The 21,018-nt window shown below is 48.1% G+C and overlaps 1 protein-coding gene across 1 annotated transcript in view; it reads left to right on the top strand.

Annotated features, from left to right (window-relative positions):
• Macroh2a2 (macroH2A.2 histone) overlaps positions 1-19,027 on the top strand; it is a 44,130-nt gene extending 25,103 nt beyond the window's left edge. The window contains exons 3-9 of the mRNA XM_048451681.3: positions 900-1,006; positions 2,377-2,574; positions 5,213-5,323; positions 6,896-6,995; positions 11,815-11,904; positions 15,793-15,967; positions 18,170-19,027. Of these exons, the coding sequence (XP_048307638.1) occupies positions 900-1,006; positions 2,377-2,574; positions 5,213-5,323; positions 6,896-6,995; positions 11,815-11,904; positions 15,793-15,967; positions 18,170-18,335 (947 nt within the window). The 3' untranslated portion in view covers positions 18,336-19,027. The remainder of the gene's footprint in view (positions 1-899; positions 1,007-2,376; positions 2,575-5,212; positions 5,324-6,895; positions 6,996-11,814; positions 11,905-15,792; positions 15,968-18,169) is intronic.
• Positions 19,028-21,018: the final 1,991 nt, after the last annotated feature.

The following is a 21,018-nucleotide window of genomic DNA, read 5'->3' as shown; positions in this document are numbered from 1 at the left end:
ATGCCGTTATACCAGCAGAATCCTTCAAACCACAAAGGCTCGCCTGCACACCTCCACACAGAACATTTGTGCAAACGCATGCACCCTTCCCTTCCCTTGTCAGTGAGATGCGTTGGCCCATTGCCCCCAGATTTCTAGTAAATAACTTGCTCATTACAATTCACTCTTTCATTTATAGTTTTCTTTGTTTGTTTGTTTGTTTGTTTGAGTCTCGCTGTGTAACCCAGGCTGGCTGGAAATTTGGGCTCCTTCTGCTTCAGTCACCCAAGGGCTGGGATTTGTAAACAGGCACACAAAACTTATTCATACTTAAAAAAAAAAAGATTTGGTTTTCTGTTTTTATTCATGTATGTATCTGTGACTATATCGCATATATGAATGTATCCCACAGGGAGGCTAGAAGAGGGTGCTAGATCCTGGAGTTATAGGAGATCATGAGCCACCCGACCTGACAGGGATTCTAGGAACTGAACACGGGTCCTCTGGAAAAGCAGCCGGGCTCTTAACTTCTGAGCCATCTTGCCAGCCTCTCCGACATACTTTTTAAAGCAAATGAATCATCTCTCCACAACTTACGAGAAAGTCTAATAAAACTCTAATTAAAAAAAATAAAACAAATTGTTAACAGTAACAGTGATACCATAATGATAAAGGTGACGAAGAAAGAAAAGTCGCAAAATGAGACAGGAAGTCAGGCATGATGGTGCACACCTTTAATCCCAGCACTCGGGAGGCAGAGGCGGGCGGATCTTTGTGAGTTTGAGGCCTGCATGATCTGCAAGAGCTAGTTTCAGGATAGCCAAGGTTACGCAGAGAAACCCTCTCTTGAAACACTAAATAAATAAATAAATAAATATATAAGAAAATAAATTTTTTTAAAGTTTCCCTTGTAATTTCAGCGGAAATCCTAGAGTTGGCTGGCAATGCTGCAAGAGACAACAAGAAGGCCCGGATAGCGCCCAGACATATCCTGCTGGCCGTCGCCAATGATGAAGAGCTCAACCAGGTAGGGCTGCACACAAGCTCAGCTGGGTGCAGGGTGGGTTGCCAAGTACGTTCCTGGGTAGACCCAGTCAGCCTTCAATCATTTCCGTGATGGTTCCTAGCCCCACCTACACACTCATGCATGCGCACACACACACATACACACACACACACCAGAACGAGGTAAAGAAGAATAAAATCTTGATGGCTGTGCATTCATAGTCAAGATGAAATCCACTCTCGAATAGACTCTGCCATGCCTTCAAGACCTTGTCTCATCATTAAAGGCAAGTCGTTGCATACACACACTATACCTGGCCGTTTCTTTACTCCAACCCTGTGGATTTCCATTGGGATCTGAGCAGGAGACTCCTTATTTATGCATTGGAACTGATTGCCTTCACAGTTAAGTGAGTCCCTTCCTCCTCAACAGTAGGCAAGCAGGTGGGTAAAAAGCACGAGAATTTTTATTTATGTTCTGAGTTCATTCTTCTCAAACTAAAGAATATCAGAGTTGCCAATCCATCATACATGGATCATTCCCTCCCCCCCAAAAAAAATATAGTAAAAATCGATCGCTAGAAAAATGAGAAACAAAGTCATGCTCACAAAAATCCACAAGCCCTTGTTGTCCGAATCAGTAGTGCTGTAGTAAATGCCCGTTTGCTGTAGATGTTTCTAGACGCTCAAGATGCCAGTGCTCTGGTCACATATGGGTGACAAGTGGTTCAGAGATGAGCTGTGGGTTCACACCACCCTCTGGTTTAAAATATGCAGAACATATGATCATGGGTTGATTATTCCAGATCTTATTCTGTGACTTACTGTGTAGCTGGGTAGCTGGCCCCTGATAGCCTCCTCTCCTCCTTTTCTTGATCCTCTCTCTTTTTCTCCTTCTATTTATCCTCTCTGCCTGTCAGCCCCACCTGTCCTTCTGCTGCCTGGCTGTTGGCCGTTCAGCTCTTCACTAGACCACTCGGGTGTTTTAGGCAGGCAAAGGGACACAGCTTCACAGAGCTAAACAAATACAACATAAAGAACACAATCCATCTTTGCATCTTTAAACAAATATTCCCCAGCATAAACAGATGTAACCCATCTCTAACTAATCTTCCCCCAAGAGCTGCCATCTGAAATTCCAGAGCCCTGGGCACTGTCCCAGTTTCAGCTTCTCTGAACCTTTCATTTTGCCTTGTTTGCTTTCTGTACACCACCACAGACCACCTGAGACCTACTGAGAAGTGCTTTGCACGAGGGGACGAGAAAGCCAGCAGCTGCGTGGTAATTGGCTTTATTAGTTAAGCAGAAGCCGGTCTCAAGTCTTGTCTGACCAGTGCTGAGACCCCTGTTAGCCAGCACAGACCTGACCAGCTCTTTGCATTTCTCTCTCAGCTGTTGAAAGGAGTGACCATCGCCAGTGGGGGTGTCCTGCCGAGGATTCACCCTGAACTGCTGGCCAAAAAACGAGGGACCAAAGGAAAGTCAGAAACGATCCTCTCCCCACCCCCAGAGAAAAGAGGAAGGAAGGCCTCGTCGGGCAAGAAGGGGGGTAAGAAATCCAAGGCCGCCAAGCCACGGACGTCCAAGAAGGTGAGTCATGGAGCATTTTAAGAGCCAGGTGTTACCACTACCGTAGGTGCACTGCTTCTCCATGGAAATCTAACCCCTAAGGGATGAGATTAGGAGGTGAGGCCTTTGAGCAATGGTGACATCATGGGGACCCATCCTTCACATGCAAGATTAGTGTCTGCCTTAGTTTCCTTTCCCACTGCTGAGATAAAATGCCCCGACCAAAGCAACTTTAGGGAGAAGTTTATTTCGGCTGATAGTTCAAGATATAATCCATTAAGGGGTGGGATGAGTCAAGGTGGCAGGAGTTTGGAGCTAGACATGGTGGCACATACCTTTAATCCCAGCACTGGAGAGACAGAGGCAGGTGGATCTCTGAGTTTGAAGACAGCCTGGTCAGAGGGAGTTCCAGGACAGCTGGGGCTATGCAGGAGTTTGAAGCTGCTAGTCCACATCCACAGACAGGCAACAAAAACCATAAATGAATACTCAGCTCCCTTTTTCTATTTGATGCAGTCCAGGATCCCTGCAAGGGAATGGTGCTGCCCACAGTGGGCAGTATTAATGACTATTAAAACATCCCTCATAGACATGCAGAGTCCCATGGGATTAAAGGTGTGCACCACCACCGCCCAGTTCCTCGGATCCCTCTTCCTGCTTGCATTAGTCAGTTATTGTTGCTATGACAAAATAGCCGAACCATTCAACTTTTGGGGAAGAAAGGTTCGCTCTGACTCGTGGTGTCATAGGCATCAAGTTCGTATTCACTTGGCCCCGACACTCTGGACCTAGACCCAGACAGAACATCTTGGCAATGGCGTATGGAAGAACAGAACTGCTAATTGCACGATAGCCAGGAAGTTGTAAGAGGAGAAACCAGGGCCCCAACATCTGTTTTCAGGGCACCCATTAGATGACCTGACTTCCTTCCACTATGCCCTGTCACCTCCCAGTGGTGCCATAGGCTGCCAATCAAACCTTCAACACATGGCCTTCAGAGGACATTTTAGTGCGGAATTCTAATGCTGCTGTTCCCACCAAAATCAGAAGTGACATCATCCTGGGGTGTTGCTATCCACTCTGTGCAAAGCTCAGGTTGGGATTAAGCCGCCTTCAGGGTCTCACAGTGCCCTGGGTTTGGTCAGTAGATTCCTGGTGATTTGTATAGCCTGCTAAACTAAATGACTTAGCCCTATGATGCTGCCACTTGAGGTAAGGCATTTTCACGTGTAGTCCTAATACAGCAAGCACTAGTCACATGCAGCTATTGCAACTTGAATTAAAAGTAAACAGGGTGTAGCTTAGTAGAGCATGCACTCAGCATGCAGGAGGCCCTGGGTTTTCTCCTAAGTATTGCAAACAGAACAAAACAAAACAGCGGCAACAACACCTCAAAAAATTTGGTTCCTCCAATGCACTAGCCACCTGTCACACGCTCAGTAGCCCTGACCAGCAGAGATGCTGAGCGTCTCCACTGAGGCTGTTAAACAACAGGAGCTTTGCTTGTAAAATTTTCACTCTGCAGATCTCCATGATGACAAAAGATCATGCAAGAGTTCGTGCCACTGCCACATGGCCCCAGGACCAATCCTGGGGAGGAGGGAGTCCCACATTTAATGCAGCTTCTTGACCCCACTACTTGGCTTAGAATTCAGTGGTTCTCAACCTTCCTAATGCTGTAGTCCCCAGCCATAAAATTACTTTTGGTGCTACTTCATAGCTGTAATTTTGCTACTGTTATAAATCATAATGTAAATATCTGATGTGTAGGATATCTGATCTTCAACCCAAAGGGGTCGTGACCCACAGGTTGAGAACCGCTGACTTAGATGCTTGTCATAGAAGGTTTAGCATAAGCAGCCAAGGATAACGGATCTGTTTCCAGAGTTGGATGAAGACTACATGGACCTGTGAACTCCTGTAATCATCATTATGATACTGCATTGTGATACTTGGGGAGGTTGTTTTGTTCTGTTTGTTTTGGTTCTGGTTTTGTTTGTTTAAGACAGTCTCTTAGGTAGCCCAGGTTGGCCTCACTTGTCTGTGTAGCTGAGAATGACCTTGAACTTCTGATCCTGAGTGCTCAATACACTTTGTGTATTGAGTGCTGGGGATCGAACCCAGGACTTCCCGTCTGTGCAGCAGGAACCCCTGCATCTGAGCTGCACTGCCTCCCCATATTGTGTTACCCTTTTCTTTTCCTTGCGCTGTTGGCTCGTCTCCCTCCATCGAGAAACAATGGAAGAGCTTGGAATGTGGCTCAGAAACACTGTACACGGTTAGCTGATGAGAGGTCCTGAGTTCAAGCCATAGGCTCCCCCACCTCAAAGAAACAGCAGAGGGGTGAGCAGAGTACAGTGATATCCATGTCTTCTGTGTCCAGTGAGAAGATGGAAGAAAAGGAGGGAGGGGAAGGGAGGGAGAGATGGAGGGAGAGAAGGTGGGAGTCGGGGAGGGGGCAGAGAAGGACCAGGGGTATAGCTCAGTAGCAGAGTACACATGATACCCACAGTCATTGCAAAACAAATCATCCAGAATTTACCTCCTGACCACTTCCCTTCACACCCAAGGGGATGGCCGCCACGGAAATACCGTCCTGCAGTTGCCGAGAGGCCTCTCCAGACTGTTTCTCATCTTTCCCTCTGGTTTTTACCCACAGTCCAAACCAAAGGACAGCGATAAAGAAGGAACATCAAATTCCACTTCAGAAGATGGGCCGGGGGACGGTTTCACCATCCTGTCTTCCAAGAGCCTCGTTCTGGGGCAGAAGGTAATAGCCGCAGTGAGCCTTTCTGTATACCCCACTGTTCACGGGCCACCATGCCTCCTTCGTCCTTCCTCCCTTCCACTCTGCTTCTGAATTATCCATTTTTAAAGGAAAATCCAAGTGACGTAGGCTTTTCTAGAGCAAACTAGGCCTTTGGTGCTGAGAACTCGTGCTGGTCAACCTAAGGTCAACTAAAGTCATCCTAGAGATTCTGGTCTTTAGGATGGCATTCCTGGTTCTGCTGGGAAACCCCCAAGCCCCAAATATGTCTGCACCCACCGAGAAAAATCCATTGCTAACTCCCAGCCAGGATCGAAGAGGCCTAGCTTCCATGATTAAATGTCATTTGACAGAGGGAGAAAATAGCAATATATGTTTCTTGAATATGCTGGGTGCTAGGAATGAGTTATTTGTCAATAATTCAGTCTGCCTGCCTTCCTGAGCTGCAGAAAAATAAAATAAAATAAAATAAAAACCTAACAGGATGGATTCTGGCAACATCTCAGCATCCTGCCAGACATGAAAATAATTCATCTCTATGTGCGACAAATTCACTGAGCAGACAGTTTATCTCCCGAGTCAGCCAGGGCTGGAATAAGACACATGGGGAAGTAGCCGGTGAATCGGCGAGCCGGTTCTCTGGTTGCTGCCTGTTCTCTGCCTGCCGAACAAGTGTATCTCCATCCAGACAGTCAGGGATCACAAAGTCTCTGGGGAGCAGAGATGTAGCAGGTTCCTTATTCGTTTCTGATGCAAAGAAAACTGAGATGCAAGGAGGTGGAATGTATGTCCCCTCCAGGGCCCTGAATTTTCCCCCAACTGTATTTAGAGAATCAGAAAGTTCCCACTCATGCAAGGAAAACAGTGAGAAACGCTCTTCCTCTGCTCTGCCAGAACCACACAAGACAGCCCCAAGGATGTGGTACTCGGGCTGAGGATGTAGCTCGGGATAGAGCGCTCACCTGGCACACACAAGGCCTTGATTGCATCCATGGCACGAAAGGATTGGGAAGGAAGCAGTTGTCACAGATGAGGGCAGGGTGGGAACCCAGAGTCTACCTGCCCTATCCCGTATGACCTCCCCAAATGTTCTGTACTCTCTCAGGGGTGAGAAGAGAGTGGGCCTCGGGCTGCTTCCCATACACAGCCTCTGAGATGATGTGTCCATGGAGACCAAGGCCACCAGGGTTATGAACGAAAGACACAAAAGCGATGAGGGAAGGAGAGAGGAAGGGAGAGTCCATTTCTGTTCCTGACAGTGGAAGCTGGCTGTTTGCACTCTGCTAGTCTCTAGAGCTCCCGAACTCAAAAGGATCTGCCCGAAAGCAAATACCCGGAAGCCTGGTATGGCAGCTCAGGCCTACAATCCCAGCATTAGGAGGTGGGGGCAAGCATCAACTTGAACTCAAGACCAGCCTAAACTACCTAAGGTCCTATCTCAAAAACAAACAAGTACCTGGGAATGTGAACCCCTGTGCTGACCCTCAGCCTGAATAGTTGAGGAAAATAATACTGACAGTTAAATCAAAATGATTTTCAGTGGGAGTTGATCTCTGTCTTCTCTTCCTACTGCAGCTATCCCTGACCCAAAGTGACATCAGCCATATTGGCTCTATGAGGGTGGAGGGCATCGTCCACCCAACCACAGCCGAAATCGACCTCAAGGAAGAGATAGGTAAGGCCTGGGGTCTGGAGAGGGGTCATGGCGTAGCCCACTGTCCAGTTCTCATGGACTCTGCCGTTCTCTGCCTGAGGTCCCATGTGGAAATGTCTGTCTCTCTCTCTGGGTTAAAATGGTCTCACCAGAGAGGAGCAGGCTTTGCTTGGAATCTACACAAATTTTGAGAAGTTTTTCTTAGGGTGCTATATGGAGACGGACCGTTTGTGTACAAGTTGATGACATTTTCTCTAAGTGACTGAGCTCAGCAGGTTCAAGTGCTTTCCTAGTGTGCGCAAGGTTCTGGGCTCAGTCCTTAGCACACCGTGAACCAGGTGTTCTGTATCACACGTGTAGTAGCGTCATTCAGAACGCTCAGTCCTTAGCACACCGTGAACCAGGTGTTCTGTATCACACGTGTAGTAGCGTCATTCAGAACGCAGAGGCAGATGCAGCAGAAATTCCAGATTGTCCTTGACCCCATAGGGAGTTTGAGGCTAGCCTAAGCTACATGAAACCTTGTCTCAAAGCGTGGCGAAGACCCCTTTGCAGCCAGCACATTGAGGAGTGGACCCTTCCGGCCCCACCCCTGATCCTGATTTCTTCGAGAGGAAAGCGGTCTTCTAACAGCACAGAGGGTTTGGTTTGGTTTGGGTTTGGGTTTTATTTAAATGGCCCTACAAGCTCTTCCTGCCTGGCTCCCTTAGCGCAACTTAGCGTCTGCAAAATCCACCCAAGCCACAGAGTGTGTTTGTTTATTTTCTTGACTGTGTGGTATTTCACTGCATGAGCATGCCACAGTGTGGGTTCCTTTCTGCAGCTGATGACAGCACCTAGGTCGTCTTCACAGGGGGCCATCCTGAGCGCTGCTGCTCGAAACTTGGTTGCACAAGCTTTGGATTGAACTTGACATGCGTTTTAAGTTCACATGTCGAGAATGCTGTTGGTGGAAAGGAAAGGGATGGAGACATGGGAACTAGCGGGTACACCGCTGTAATTTCTGCCCTCAGAAAGCAGACAGAAAGGTTATGCTCTCCCCCACAAAAAAAGATAAAGGGCATGTAGAACAAACTAAGCAAAGTCACGTGGATCTCTGTGAATTCCAGGCCAGGCCAGCCAGGTTTACAAAGTGAGTTCAAGGACAGGCTCCAAAGCTACAAAGAAACCCTGTCTTGAAAAAAAAAAAAAAAGGCTGCATTATTGTGCCAACCCCATGAGTTGAGGAGGAAGCTGTGAGCAGTGAGGTAAAGGGGCTGAGAAGAGGCGCTGGGAACTGTCAAAGGCATGAGAAACAACAGCACACATCGTGGCCACTCTCCGGTCCATTTGTTGCCACGTTGCCCATTTTCAAATATAAAACTGTTTTAAACCCTCCATTGAAAGGCTAAATGGGGTGGGGGGGGAAAGGCCTCGACCCTGGGATCCAGGACTGTCCCTGGGGTGAGTGGTTTAAAGTCATTGCTAGCAGCTCAGTCCTAGGTGGTGGTCCCAGACTGCTGGGCTCACTATGTCTCTGGCACCAGAGGCCACTTGCAATGCTAGAAAGTCGGTGGGGTGGCACTGGGTGATACCAGAACTACAAAAACAGTCTTGTTTCTTCCCCTGTGTGCACGCCACAGACCCTCACCCTCGCTTAAGAAGGCTCTCCCCAGTGTGGAAGAGCTCCCTCCCACTGTGGAAGGGCTCCCCTAGTGGCTGAGTCTTCAGCTCTGTTTAGCTTGATGTCCTTTCCGTGCACACAAAGCAAGTTCCTGTTTCAGACATCCTCATAATTCTGCATCTTTATGTCCAAAACATCAAAAGAGATGCTTCTCTGTTTTGAAGTGGGGTGGGGTGAAGTGCACTGTTGTGGAAGCAAAAAGTCAAGTTTGGACCCCACTGGTGGACCCTATAGCTGCCCTCTTGGCCGTCAGAAGGGGTGAGATGAGCTGAGAGGCAGGCAGACAGGCAAGAGAGCAACCTCTGAGTTACCTTGGTCTCTCTCCAGGCACTTTCAGATTGCTTTCTAACTGTGTGACTTTGGGTTTCTTTCCTAACCTCCCTGAACCTCAGTTTCCTCATCTGTATTGAGGATACAGTCTGAAGACCAGATGGCACAGGGCTGGATAAAACACCAGCTCACGCCCACTCCCTAACAGACAGATCTTTATTGTTGCTGCATCACTAGGAGACACGCCGTCACAGGCCCATTCTGAACCACCAGCACGCAAGCCAGTCAACCTGTCTATCCCTGATTTGTTTTTGTTTATTTTTTTTTAATCTTGTACTAGGGAATTCAAGTGTAGCTTGGTGGTAGAACCTGTGCTTAATCTGCCGCACAAAAATTAAAATGTAAAGACATTTACTGCCAAGCCTAATGACCTGAATTTGGTCCCTGGGAGCCACATGGTAGAAGAGGAGAACTAACTCACCCAAGTTGTCCTTTGACCTATACACACATGTGCACCCATATACAGACACACACACATACACACACTAAATGAAAAGGGGGAAGCAAGTCTCTTAACCCATGGCCTCTCCCACTGTCATACCTTTTTGCAGTTTATTTGCTGAGAAGCAAGACCAGTTTTCTCCTAGTCGGGATTTTGTTGTTTGCAAGATCACTAAACACATTTCTGCCTGTTTATCTGTTTAAATCAATGGTAGATCTAGAGACTTCAGGACATTCAGGCTCAAGAAATAGGGTCTTGGGCAGCAGTTCTCAACCTGTGGGTAGAGACCCTATTGGGGGTTAGAATGACCCTTTCACAGGGGTCGCCTAAGACCATCGGAAAACACAGATATTTACATTGCGATTCGTAACAGAGCAAAGTGACAGTTATGAAATAGCAATGAAAATAACGTTATGGTTGGGGGGTCACCATGACATGAGGAACCATATCAAAGGGTCGCAACGTTAGAAAGGCTGAGAACTGCTGTGTAGGCGCATGACTATCATAGAGTGTTTGCTGGGTTCAGCGCCCAACACTAAAAGACAACTGGATGAGAGTCCACGGCCAGTGATACACCAGTGTTTCCTTAGCTCTCCTTTCATGAGGACTCAGCATCTCATGATGCCCCTTTAACTTTACACACTCGTCAGTGGTTGGGAATTGATGTAATTCTTACACAGATGTGAGCCACCATGGCCCATTTATTCTGTGCCAGGGATTGAACCCAAAGCTTCCTGCATTCCAGGCAAGCCCCATACAGACTGAACCACAACCCGCCCCCACTTCACTGTCAGCCTCATTAGCCCTCTAAGCTAGGGAGAAGAGCAGGCTCACCTTGCTTCCCATACAACTCCCGCTGACCCCTGACCCCTGACCCCTGACCCCGAATGCAGAGTGCCACAGTTTGGACTTAAGGCCCAGCTTCAGTTCCCAGCTGTCTCCGGGCCTCCGGGAGCCAGAAATGAGACTCAGAAATGTGTGGAATCACAAGGACCATTTCTTGGTTGTATCCCTGAGATCTGAGCTACTTAAGGAAGAAGTCCCATTCGTAACCCCAGGAGAAAATGGTCAGCTAGATATTCATATAAATCTATCAATGTGTTCCAGCCCTCCAAGATATGTGAGTGCCTGCCTGAGTGTGGTGAAGCCATATCACTCATGGAAGCCTCTTATTATAATGAGAAATACTAACAATAAGTGCTTGGGACTAGAGGAATATTTGCATATGCTTAATGAGATGTCCTGGGGATGGGACCCAAGTCCAAACGCAAGGTTATTCCTGCTCCCTATAGACAAACCCTCTATGTGGTGAGTGGCTGCAGCAAGCAGGTGGGAGCAGCAGCTCATGCCCCCTCTGGCGTTAGAAGCTCTCATGCAGGCCCCGGGTGTTGGCACCCTTAGCCCAGCGTCACCACTCTCCTGTGCACCTAGGATTCCTCAGCCCTTGGCAGTGTGGCTTCTGGGCAGGTTTAGACATCAAGATTCCTCAGCAGTCGCAGAAGGTCAGGGCTGCAGCTCCTGAGCCTGGGGTGTCTAGGACCCTGGGGTTGCCCTGCCCCTTGGTTCCTGCCCTCATACAGCCCAGCTGTCAATCAGAGCCTAACCACATTTGCAGCTCGGCCTGCCAACCGCTCAGCTGCTGCCACCACTTCCACTCTGCCTTCGCTGCTGCTTTTTCCGTGTTGTCACCACTGCCTGCATTAGGAGAAGCAGGCAAGAAAAGAGCATAGGGTGCGCAGACGTACACACAGGCAGAACACCCATACGCATACAAGATAAATGAGTTTTTGAAATGCTTTGTAGAAGAATTTATTCACAGTGATTAGTGACTTCAACAGATTTTAACAGTGCTTTGGCAATGCACGGCACCAGTGTTCCCGGGAGAGATGCATTCCCCTCATGTGCCTCACACATAGCTGGGAGGTGATTTTACAGAGTATTTTTACATACTCTGTTTTTGACAGTGACCCCCCCCCCATCACGTGAGACCAGGTGTGGAATCTAGCACAAGCCGTGTTGGGTTGGCATGTGAAAAGGTTTGGATTTGGGATTTTCCAGACTGGGGTATTCCCCCTTGCTGGGATGTGTGGTTCAATGGCAGATTATTTGCTCAGCTTGTGGGGGGTCTTAGATTCCATGCTGGGCAACACAAGAAAAGAAAAGAGAGACAGCATGTGGTATGTGTGTGTGTGTGTGTGTGTGTGTGTGTATGTATGTGTGTGTGTGTGCCCTTTAACAAAGATTGTCATTCTTTAGTCTGACCTCTGTGCGGTGCCTCCACTGGCAAACCAGGGTAATAAATGGAACATGGCACCTCTGGTTAAGATGTTCCTGACATACTAACATGCCCAGCAACATGGCTCTGTTGAAAAGTCCTTCACCACAGCCCCCATTGTTCTTTGTAGGGAAAGCCTTGGAAAAGGCTGGGGGTAAAGAGTTCTTGGAAACAGTAAAGGAGCTTCGCAAATCCCAAGGCCCTTTGGAAGTGGCGGAAGGTAAGTGTTAGACTGGCTACGTCTCAGCCTGACTCAACCCCTTCCTTACAGTCTCCAGCCTCCCACACCCATACATGGTCACTGCATACAACAGGAAATGTCATCCCTAAAGCCCGCGTTAAAAAGCCAGGCACATTCGTAGTCATGGGCTTGGAGGTAGAAACAGGAGGTTCTCTGAGGCTCACTGGTCAGTCTAGCCTAGTTAGTGAGGTCTAGGCCAATGAGAGTCCATCTCAAAGGAGGTAGACAGTGTCCCTGAGGATGACACCAAGACTTCCCTCTAACCTCTACACACACACACACTGTAGTAGTTTGAAAATGGCCCCCAAAGGGAGTGGCACTCTTAGGAGGCGTGGCTTTGTTGAAGTGGGTGTGGCCTTGTTGGAGGAAATGTGTCATGTGGAGATGGGCTTTGAGGTTTCATATATGCTCAAGCCATACCCAGTATCTCAGTTCACTTCCTGTTGCTTTTTGATCAAGATGGAATCAAGAGGAATTGTTAAAGCTGCTGGAGAGGAGAGGTAGGCGGGCCATCTGTAAGGAAATGGCAGTTTGAGCTGACGAGATAGCTCAGCCAGTGAAGGGTCTCGCCATGGTCTTAAAACCTGAGCTCAGCCCCTGGGAGCCTCTGAGTGCAAGTACTGACTCCCTGGGGTTGTCCTCTAATGTAAGTGTACTGTGACTTGCGTGCATTAATGTGTGTATGTGTGTGTGCACATGTGTGTGCATGCACACACGCAAAATGATTCCCCCCCCAAAAAAAAGAAAAAAATCAAAATTTCAAAATAAAGTAGGTAGCAGCTGACCTTGCCTCACAGAAGGACAGCAAGCTCTGTTCTCGACCTTGGTATTAGTTGGATGGTCTCTTAGATACTTTTCCATTTTGGTGAGAAAATAGCACAACCAAGGCAGCTTAGAGAAGAAGGAGTTTATTGGAGTGGGATACAGTTTCGGAGCATGAGTCTGAGATCATCATGACAGGGAACATGGCTGCTGGCCACCATGCATGCTGCTGGAGCAGGAACTGAGAGTTTACACCTTGATCCACAGGAATGAGCGAGAGCAAGCTAACTGGGAATGGTGTGGACTTTTGAAATTTCAGAGCCTGCCCCCAGTGGCACACCTCCCTCAACAAGGCCACACCTCCTAATCCTTGCCAAACAGTTCCACCAACTGGAGGCTAGGCATTCAAATGTATGAGCCTGTGGGGGGCATTCTCATTCAAACCACCACAGATAGGATAAGGGGTAGGGAAGATGCCTAGTGAATGTGAGCACAAGCTAGTGCTTCTGAAGATTGGCAGCCCAGCATGGCCTAAATCCTCACACAGAGAGGCTCCTGGGACCGGACCTCAGAAGATGAAGAACATGCATTCCATTTCTAGAAGAGCTTAGGTCTCCTGCCGGCTGACTGCAGTCATGAGATGTATCCTTTTCTTTCTTTCTCTCTCTCTTTCTTTCTTTCTTTTGTTCTTTTTTAATAATTTATTTATTATGTATAAATAAGTTATTATGTATACAGTGTCTGCCTGAATGTATCCCTGAAGGCCAGAAGAGGGCACCAAGTCTCATTGGTTCTGAGTCACCATGTGGTTGCTGGGAATTAAACTCAGGACCTTTGGAAGAACAAGCAAAGCTCTTAACCACTGAGCCATCTCTCCAGCCCCCTTTCTTTCTTTCTTTTTAAGTTAATGACCACACATCTTTTTTTCTTTTTTTTAAGATGTATTTATTTATTATGTATACAGTGTTCTGCCTACATGTATTCCTGCAAGCCAGAAGAGGGCACCAGATCTCATTGCAGATGTTTGTGTGTGTGAACCTTTTCAAAGACACTAAAACGAATGAAAAATGTTTACCTCTTAGAACTGATAAAAAAGGACCAATTACAGTCCAGGCCCTTACACAGATGCCCTTGCCAGACCCTGCTGGGAGCCCATGTGCTCCATGTATGGTCTCCAAGCCAGACCCGTCCATGCTGAGCCTGTGCCACATGCACTGTGCTGTAGATGTCAATGTGGCCCTGAAAGAAGAGATTTATAGTCAAGCGAGGAGCCCAGGGTCACATGGTGTATCTCTTACCAGGCTGCCCAGATGCATAGCAGAGGCTCAGAGAAGATGGGCAAAGGAAGTGGGGAGTGAAGGACACAACCAAGCACGGGGACAAAAAAGTTACTTCTGATGATTGATGCCCACAGGACTTTCCTCAAACTCCTCAGTAGCCAAGGTTCTTACCAGGCCTGTCAATAACAGGGGCCATGTTTAGGGGAATAAAAATTCTTTTAAAAGAGAGAGGAAAGGGGTGTGGTAGTTTACACACACACACACCCATAAGATCATGCGAAGTAGCACTATTAGGATGTGTGACTTTGTTGGAGAAGGTATGACCTTGCTGGAGGAAGTGTGTCACTGTGGAGGTGGGCTTTGAGATCTCATATATGCTCAAGCCACACCCAGTGTCTCAGACCACTTCCTATTGCCTGCTAGATCAAGATGTAGCTCCTTCTCCACTCTCAGCTCTGTCTCCAGCACTATTTCTGCCTGCACGCTGCCAGGTCTCACCATGATAACAATGGACTGAATCTCTGAAACTGTAAGCTAGGTAATTAAATGTTTCCTTTATAAGAGTTGTTGTGGTCATGGTGTCTCTTCACAGCAATAGAAACCCTAAGGGAGGGAGAGAGGGAAGGGAAGGAGGGAGGAAAAGAAGGAAGGGAAAAAGGAAGGAAGGAGAGAGGGAGGGAGGGAGGGAGAAAGGGAAGGAAGGAAGGAGCTAGAGAGATGACTCCGTGGTTAAGAGCACTGACTGCTCTTGCAGAGGACCTGTGCGCAATTCCCAGTACCCACATGTCAACTCGCAACTGTCTATAACTTCAGGTCCAGGGGATCTGATGCCATCTTCTGGCCTCTAAAGGCAATGCAGACATAGATGTAGGCAAAACACCCTTACACATAAAATAAAGTAATATTTAAAAGAAAAAGAAAGGAAGGAGGGCCTAGAGAGATGGCTCAGCAGTTAAATGCACTGGCTGCTCTTCCAGAAGACCTGGGTTCAGTTCCCAGCATCCACATGTTGGCTCACAGCCATATTTAACTCCAGTCCCAGGGATTTGCCCTTTTCTGGTCTCCTTGGGCACTGTATACATACAATACACAGACATGCATGCAGGCAAATACCCATCCCTATAAAAGCATGTTTTAATTAAACCATGTCAGGTAGTGGTGGTGCACAAATTTAATCCCAGCACTTGGGTGGCAGAGGCAGGCGAATCTCTGAGTTGTAGGACAGCCTGGTCTACAGAGTGAGTTCCAAGACAGCCTAGGCTACACAGAGAAACCCTGTCTTGAAAAACTTAAAAAAAAAATAAATAAATAAATAAGCAAGCAAGCAAGCAAGCAAGCCAGGCACTGTGGCATACCTTTAACCCTGGTGTCATGGCAAGTCAATAAAACTAATCAGTATGGCAACCCTGGCAGTCCATCTCCAGTATCCTTAACTGCGGTCACAGAGTACCCTTGGCCATGTCAGGGAGCAGTTAAGAACCCCAGGATTCAGACATTTTGGAATGGCCATTACTCGACCTCCCACAGCCCCAGATGTGATTCTGATATGTTCCTATCGTTAGGATCCACTGAGGTGGTTCCTGACCAGGGCCCAGGGGGCAGGTCACCAGCAGTGATAAACTTGTCACATCAACACCCAGACTGGGGTTTCCGACCAGAGTTCACATCCTGCCACACTCCCCTCATGGTGGCAGGGAGGGGTCCGGCCACCCGCACTTTCACTTCCTTGTCCTCACAGGATTACCTGTGAGGCCCAGGATCTTCACCCAGCTTTAAGGGGGGACTCAGGAAATAACCTCCTGCCTTTCCCTTTCCTGTGTCCCAGCTGCTGTCAGCCAATCCAGTGGACTCGCAGCCAAATTTGTCATCCATTGTCACATCCCCCAGTGGGGCTCCGACAAATGTGAAGAACAGCTGGAAGAGACCATCAAAAACTGCCTGTCCGCCGCCGAGGACAAGAAGCTTAAGTCCGTCGCCTTCCCGCCTTTCCCCAGCGGCAGGTAGGACACCGTTTCTTAGTTGACGTCTCCAGCCTTTCTGTTGGAAACCAGCTACTCACCCACATGGCCACATTCCATCAGCCCATTCTAGAAGGCACAGCCAGGGTCTGCCTGCACAGCCAGCAGGTTTGGTAGACAACAGAGAAAGGAGCCCAGTTTCCTACTTTTCAAACAGAGACACACCCCTGGCCTGGGGTGGCAAGTCTCCATAGCCTGGGACCAGCTCTCCTGCCCTGTGGATATCAATGCCCAGAACAGAAAGACACCATGGGTGAAGCCAGGGAGCATTTTAGTTTTGTGTGTGCTTGTGGGTGCACGTGTGTGTCATATGCATACATGTGTGTATGGAGACCAGTGTCATTCCTCCGGTGACTAACAAACACTCTTGTTGCTGTGATAACACATTCTGTCCTGAAGTAACTTAGGGGAGCAAAGCGGTTATTTGCCTTATGCTTCCGGTGACAGTCCATCATTGAAGGCAGGCAGGAACTAAAGGCAAGCGTTTGATAAAGAAACCTTGGGCAAATGCTGTTTGCTGCCTCACTCCCGGCTTCTACTTAGATAGCTCCTTTCTTACCACCCAAGATCATCTGCCAAAGGAACGGTGTTGCCCACAGTGGGCTGGGCCCTTCCGTGGCAGTCATCAATCAAGACAATCCCTCCCAGACATGGCCACAGGCCAGTCTGATCTGGGAAATTCATCAATTGAGGTTTCTCCTCTCAGATGACTAAGATACCCATCTTGTTTTTGTGTTGAGAAAGGGCCTTACTATGTCTCTTGGCTAGCCTGAAACTCACAATGTAAATTAGGCTAGTCTTTAACTCAGAGAGATCTGCCTACCTCTGTCTCCTGAGTGCTGAGTATATCACCACACCCTACTACCTTGAGTTTTTATTGCTGTTGTTTTGGTTTGGGGATTTTTTAAATTTTTTTTATTTTTTTTTATTTATTTATTTATTTATTTATTTATTTATTTATTTATTTGCTTCTTTGTTTGAGATAGGAGGTCAAATTTTTTTTTGATTGGCCAGGAGGTCAATGGCCCACGCCTTTAGTTCCAGCAGAGGCAGGCAGATATCTGAGTTTGAAGTCAGCCTGGTCTACAGAGTGAGTTTCAGGACAGCCACCAGGACCACACAGAGAAACCTTGTCTTGAAAAACCAAGACCAAAAAGAAAAAATGGTGAAGGGGAGTCTCATTATGTAACCTTGACTGTCCTGGAACTCATTATGTAGGTCAGGCTAGCCTTGAACTCACAGAGATCTCCCTGCCTCTGCCTCTCACAGTAAAAGTATGTGCTGCCATGGTGGGCTTACCACCTTTTCTTTTTTTTAATACTCTGTCATTGGTTTTGAGTTAATCAATCAGGTTAGGCTGACTGGCCAGCCAGTCTCAGGGATCTACCTGTCTTTGGGGTTACAGACATTATCACCATGCCCAACCTCGTTATATTTGCTCTGAGAAATCAGGTCACATGCTTGTGTGGCAAGCCCTTTCCCCACCAAGCCATCCCCGCATCATGCCCCATGTTTGTTTCAGACATCTGCCTGCCTTATGTGGTGGTGGGGACCTAACCCAGCATGTTAGGCACAAACACTGACCAATTGAGCCCCAGTCCCAGCAAATATGAAAGGCCCTTGTTGTATAATATGGTTTGAAGGAGCTAAAACAAGTTTGCTTTTTGAAGACATGGTCTTGTAAATGTGAAATCAATAAAGTTTATCCTTGAGCCAGCTGACACAGATTCAAATTTGGGACATCCTTTACATACCAGCTCTGTGACCTTGACTGAAAGCATGTAGCATTCTTTTGTGCATGGTTAGTATGTAGCAGGGACATCTCCACCAACCGTGAGTCTTCCCCTGAACTCGTGCCAGTCACTTGTGAACTGGCCCTGTATGTGATGAGTTCCACACCGTACAAACAAGGGTCCAGGGCCAGAATGAGAAGAAACTGTTAGCAGGGTGTGGTGGTACATCCTTTTAATCCGTGCACTCTGGAAGGCAGAAGCAGGCAGATCTCCGAGTTCATGGGCAGCCTAGACTAAACAGTGAGTTCCGGGCTAGCCAGGGCTACCTAGTGAGACCCTGTCAAAACAAGAACAGAGAGGAACCAACGCCCCTCTCCCCAAGCTAAGAGAGAGTTACAGCAGTGGGTACAGGAACCAAAATGACACGGGCTCTTCTTTCGTTTGATCCTAGAAACTGCTTTCCCAAACAGACGGCCGCCCAGGTGACCCTCAAGGCCATCTCAGCCCACTTCGACGACTCAAGCGCGTCCTCGCTGAAGAATGTGTACTTTCTGCTGTTTGACAGCGAGAGCATCGGCATCTACGTACAGGAGATGGCCAAACTGGACACCAAGTAGCTCTCCGCTGGGGAGAGTCTGTGTCACGTCTCCAGAGCGGGGGTTTTATTTTTTAAAAGGATTGAGGACGGGTGACGTGGCAGGGGAGCAGAGGGCAGCCGAGAGGGGAGCAGAGGCAGCGGGACAGGGCCTGACTGCCCGGGGAAGGGGCCCAGCGCATTTTATATTCTCTTTACAAAAGGCCTCTTCCGAAATTAACCAGGTCTCCACCAAGGGTTTTTTTTTCCATGTGTTTTCTTCCTGTTGTTTTAGAACTTTTTTTAAAAAAAAACAAACATAAAAATAGACCTTGTTTAGATTTATAGCATTGACTTTTACTCTCTCTCTCTCTCTCTCTCTCTCTCTCTCTCACACACACACACACACACACACACACACACACACACAAACACACACACACAAAGTCTTTTCAAAGTTCTTAAGTGTTTGGTTCCTCCTTTTTCCAAGTCAGGAGGGCATGACAGCCACTTGGGTGTATTGGCTGTGTCCCTCAGTGGAGAGAAGATGGGAAAGACGTCCTAGGGTGCTTTTCTCTTCTGTAATAGGGCCCCCTCCCCGACCCCTAAAATATTTGTAACTACACCTAAAAGGGTTTTGCCTTGGGATTTTTGTTTGTTCAGTTTTGTTTTTTTAAAGAAAAAGAAAAAGGAAAGGAAAAAAAATAAAAGATCCAGTGTCTTTCTTATAACATATCCCTTTATTGCCATATTTCCTCCTCTTGGAAAACTGTCTCCATGAATAGATTCTTCTAGAGTGTTGTAAAGAAACTGCACAAGGCCTGTCACCTAAGCGTCCCACTATGTTCTCTAAGGCTCCTGGTCAGCCAGCATCATGACAGGCTTTCTGCGGGTGTTCGGTCCTGCCTTCAGAGAGGGTGAGCCTTCTGGCTAGCATCCACGACAGCAGAGCTGGGGACAAAACTGCCAGTGGGGCATGAGTCCCTGGAGAGAGACTTAAGTCTCAGCCCCAGCCTGCGCAACTGAACAGAACAGACCTTAGCGACAGCCCGAATGCGGATGGACTGGAAGTGCCAGGGAGGCTGGGCAAGGACTCTGCCACCCATAAGCAGAGGCCAAGGCCAAAAGCAAGGAGGAAGCAGCAGAGTGGAGAGAGCCAAGCCTGAATCTACTGGAGTGGCTTCCCAGTCTCTTCTGCTATGGACACTCAGTTTAGGCCGTGCACCAGCAGCTCTTCCCTGCTGGGCGAGCTCACTTGGATAGAGAAGTCATTCATGTACCTTAGCCATCTGTAGTAGACATGATGGCCAGTGAGGACCCAAGGGACAAGAGCTGGCTGAGAAGTCTGCAGCACAGCTCCCCACCCCCCAGCCCCAGCAGCAGCCTGTGAGGGTAACCTGGAAATCACTAGGAATTGTCCACAGTTGTCCCTCTGGTCTCTGAAGATCAAGCATCGAGTACCCTCCCTGAGTCACAGGTCGCTCTCCCGGGATTCTTACAGCAGTGGCGAGCCAAGCCTCTGTCTTAGCACCTCCAGCCTTATAAACCTCACCCTGCTAGCATGGTGTTGGAGTAGCTGTCCTCAGAGCCAAGCAACCGCCATCAACGGGGGGTGAGGAATCAACTGCTCCCCTTTTAAAAGGACTGTCCCAGCTGGCCTTATTGATGGTTTTTATCCCCTCGCGGAGCGGTGGGAGGCAGGAGACCCTTGCCTGTGAATCCCCTACCACCTGTTGTATGCAACACTACCTTAATTGCATGTGGACCCAAGGAGTGGATTGAGCATATAGGCCAGGAAAGGCTAGGAGAAAAGTGGTCTATTTATGCTGCCCCATAACTATGGAGCCCTCATCCCTGGTGGTTAAAGTTTTCCAGGCTTGGCCTGTTGTGGGGAGAAGCACTCACACCCCTCAGATACTATATAAGGAACCCCAATAAACTCACTGGTTCCCCAGAGTAAAGAGACAGAATCATGCCCCGGTTTGTCATTGGGACCTTCCTTAGGAGAATCGGACAGATGTTACTTTTATGCCCACCCCGGGAAGAGATTTCAGCAACAGATGGACTAGCTAGAGAGGAACTTTGTCTCTCTGTAAATGTACCTGTGACCTACAGTCAGATAAATATGGAGATTAAAGAGGTTCATGAAGGTTAAAGAGGGTTCCAGGAGCATTACCAGAGCTTGGGAGTTCAAGGCCAATCTGAATAATGTAGACACTGAAGAGAGAGGGAGAAGGAAAAAGATAGGGAGAGAGAGAGAGAGAGAGAGAGAGAGAGAGAGAGAGAGAGAGAGAGTGTTGTAGGGGGAGGAAGAAAGGGCGAGAAGGGGGAGAAGAGAGAAAGAGAGCAGAGTGCAGATACTAAGTTTGGGAGAATAAAATGAGGCCCCTATTAATATCCTACTTAACCTACTTATTGTGGGACCTATGAGCTTCCCCACCCCAAGTGAGGAGAGACTCGAGGTACAGGCCATCTCCCCACACCAACACTTTCCTTAGCTGGTCTCATGCTGTGGGCGCTACTTACTATACTACAGATTAGACACTAGCTAGAGGAGCCCAGGTCTGCGCAGCAGCAGCCCTGCACACTACGCCCAAAGCCCTGTGCATCCGTGTGCACACATGGACACACAGACAGAAGCCTACAGCTCAGAAAGCCGCCTCTGCCTCCCCAAGACCCTTTAGCTAGCCCGGCTGCAAGCAGACTTTCCAAATCCAGAAAGAATA

Source organism: Myodes glareolus, chromosome 18 (assembly GCF_982192425.1).
Source record: "Myodes glareolus chromosome 18, mMyoGla1.1, whole genome shotgun sequence".
NCBI classification, from domain to species: domain Eukaryota; kingdom Metazoa; phylum Chordata; class Mammalia; order Rodentia; family Cricetidae; genus Myodes; species Myodes glareolus.
This window is presented reverse-complemented; position numbering and strand designations above follow the sequence as displayed.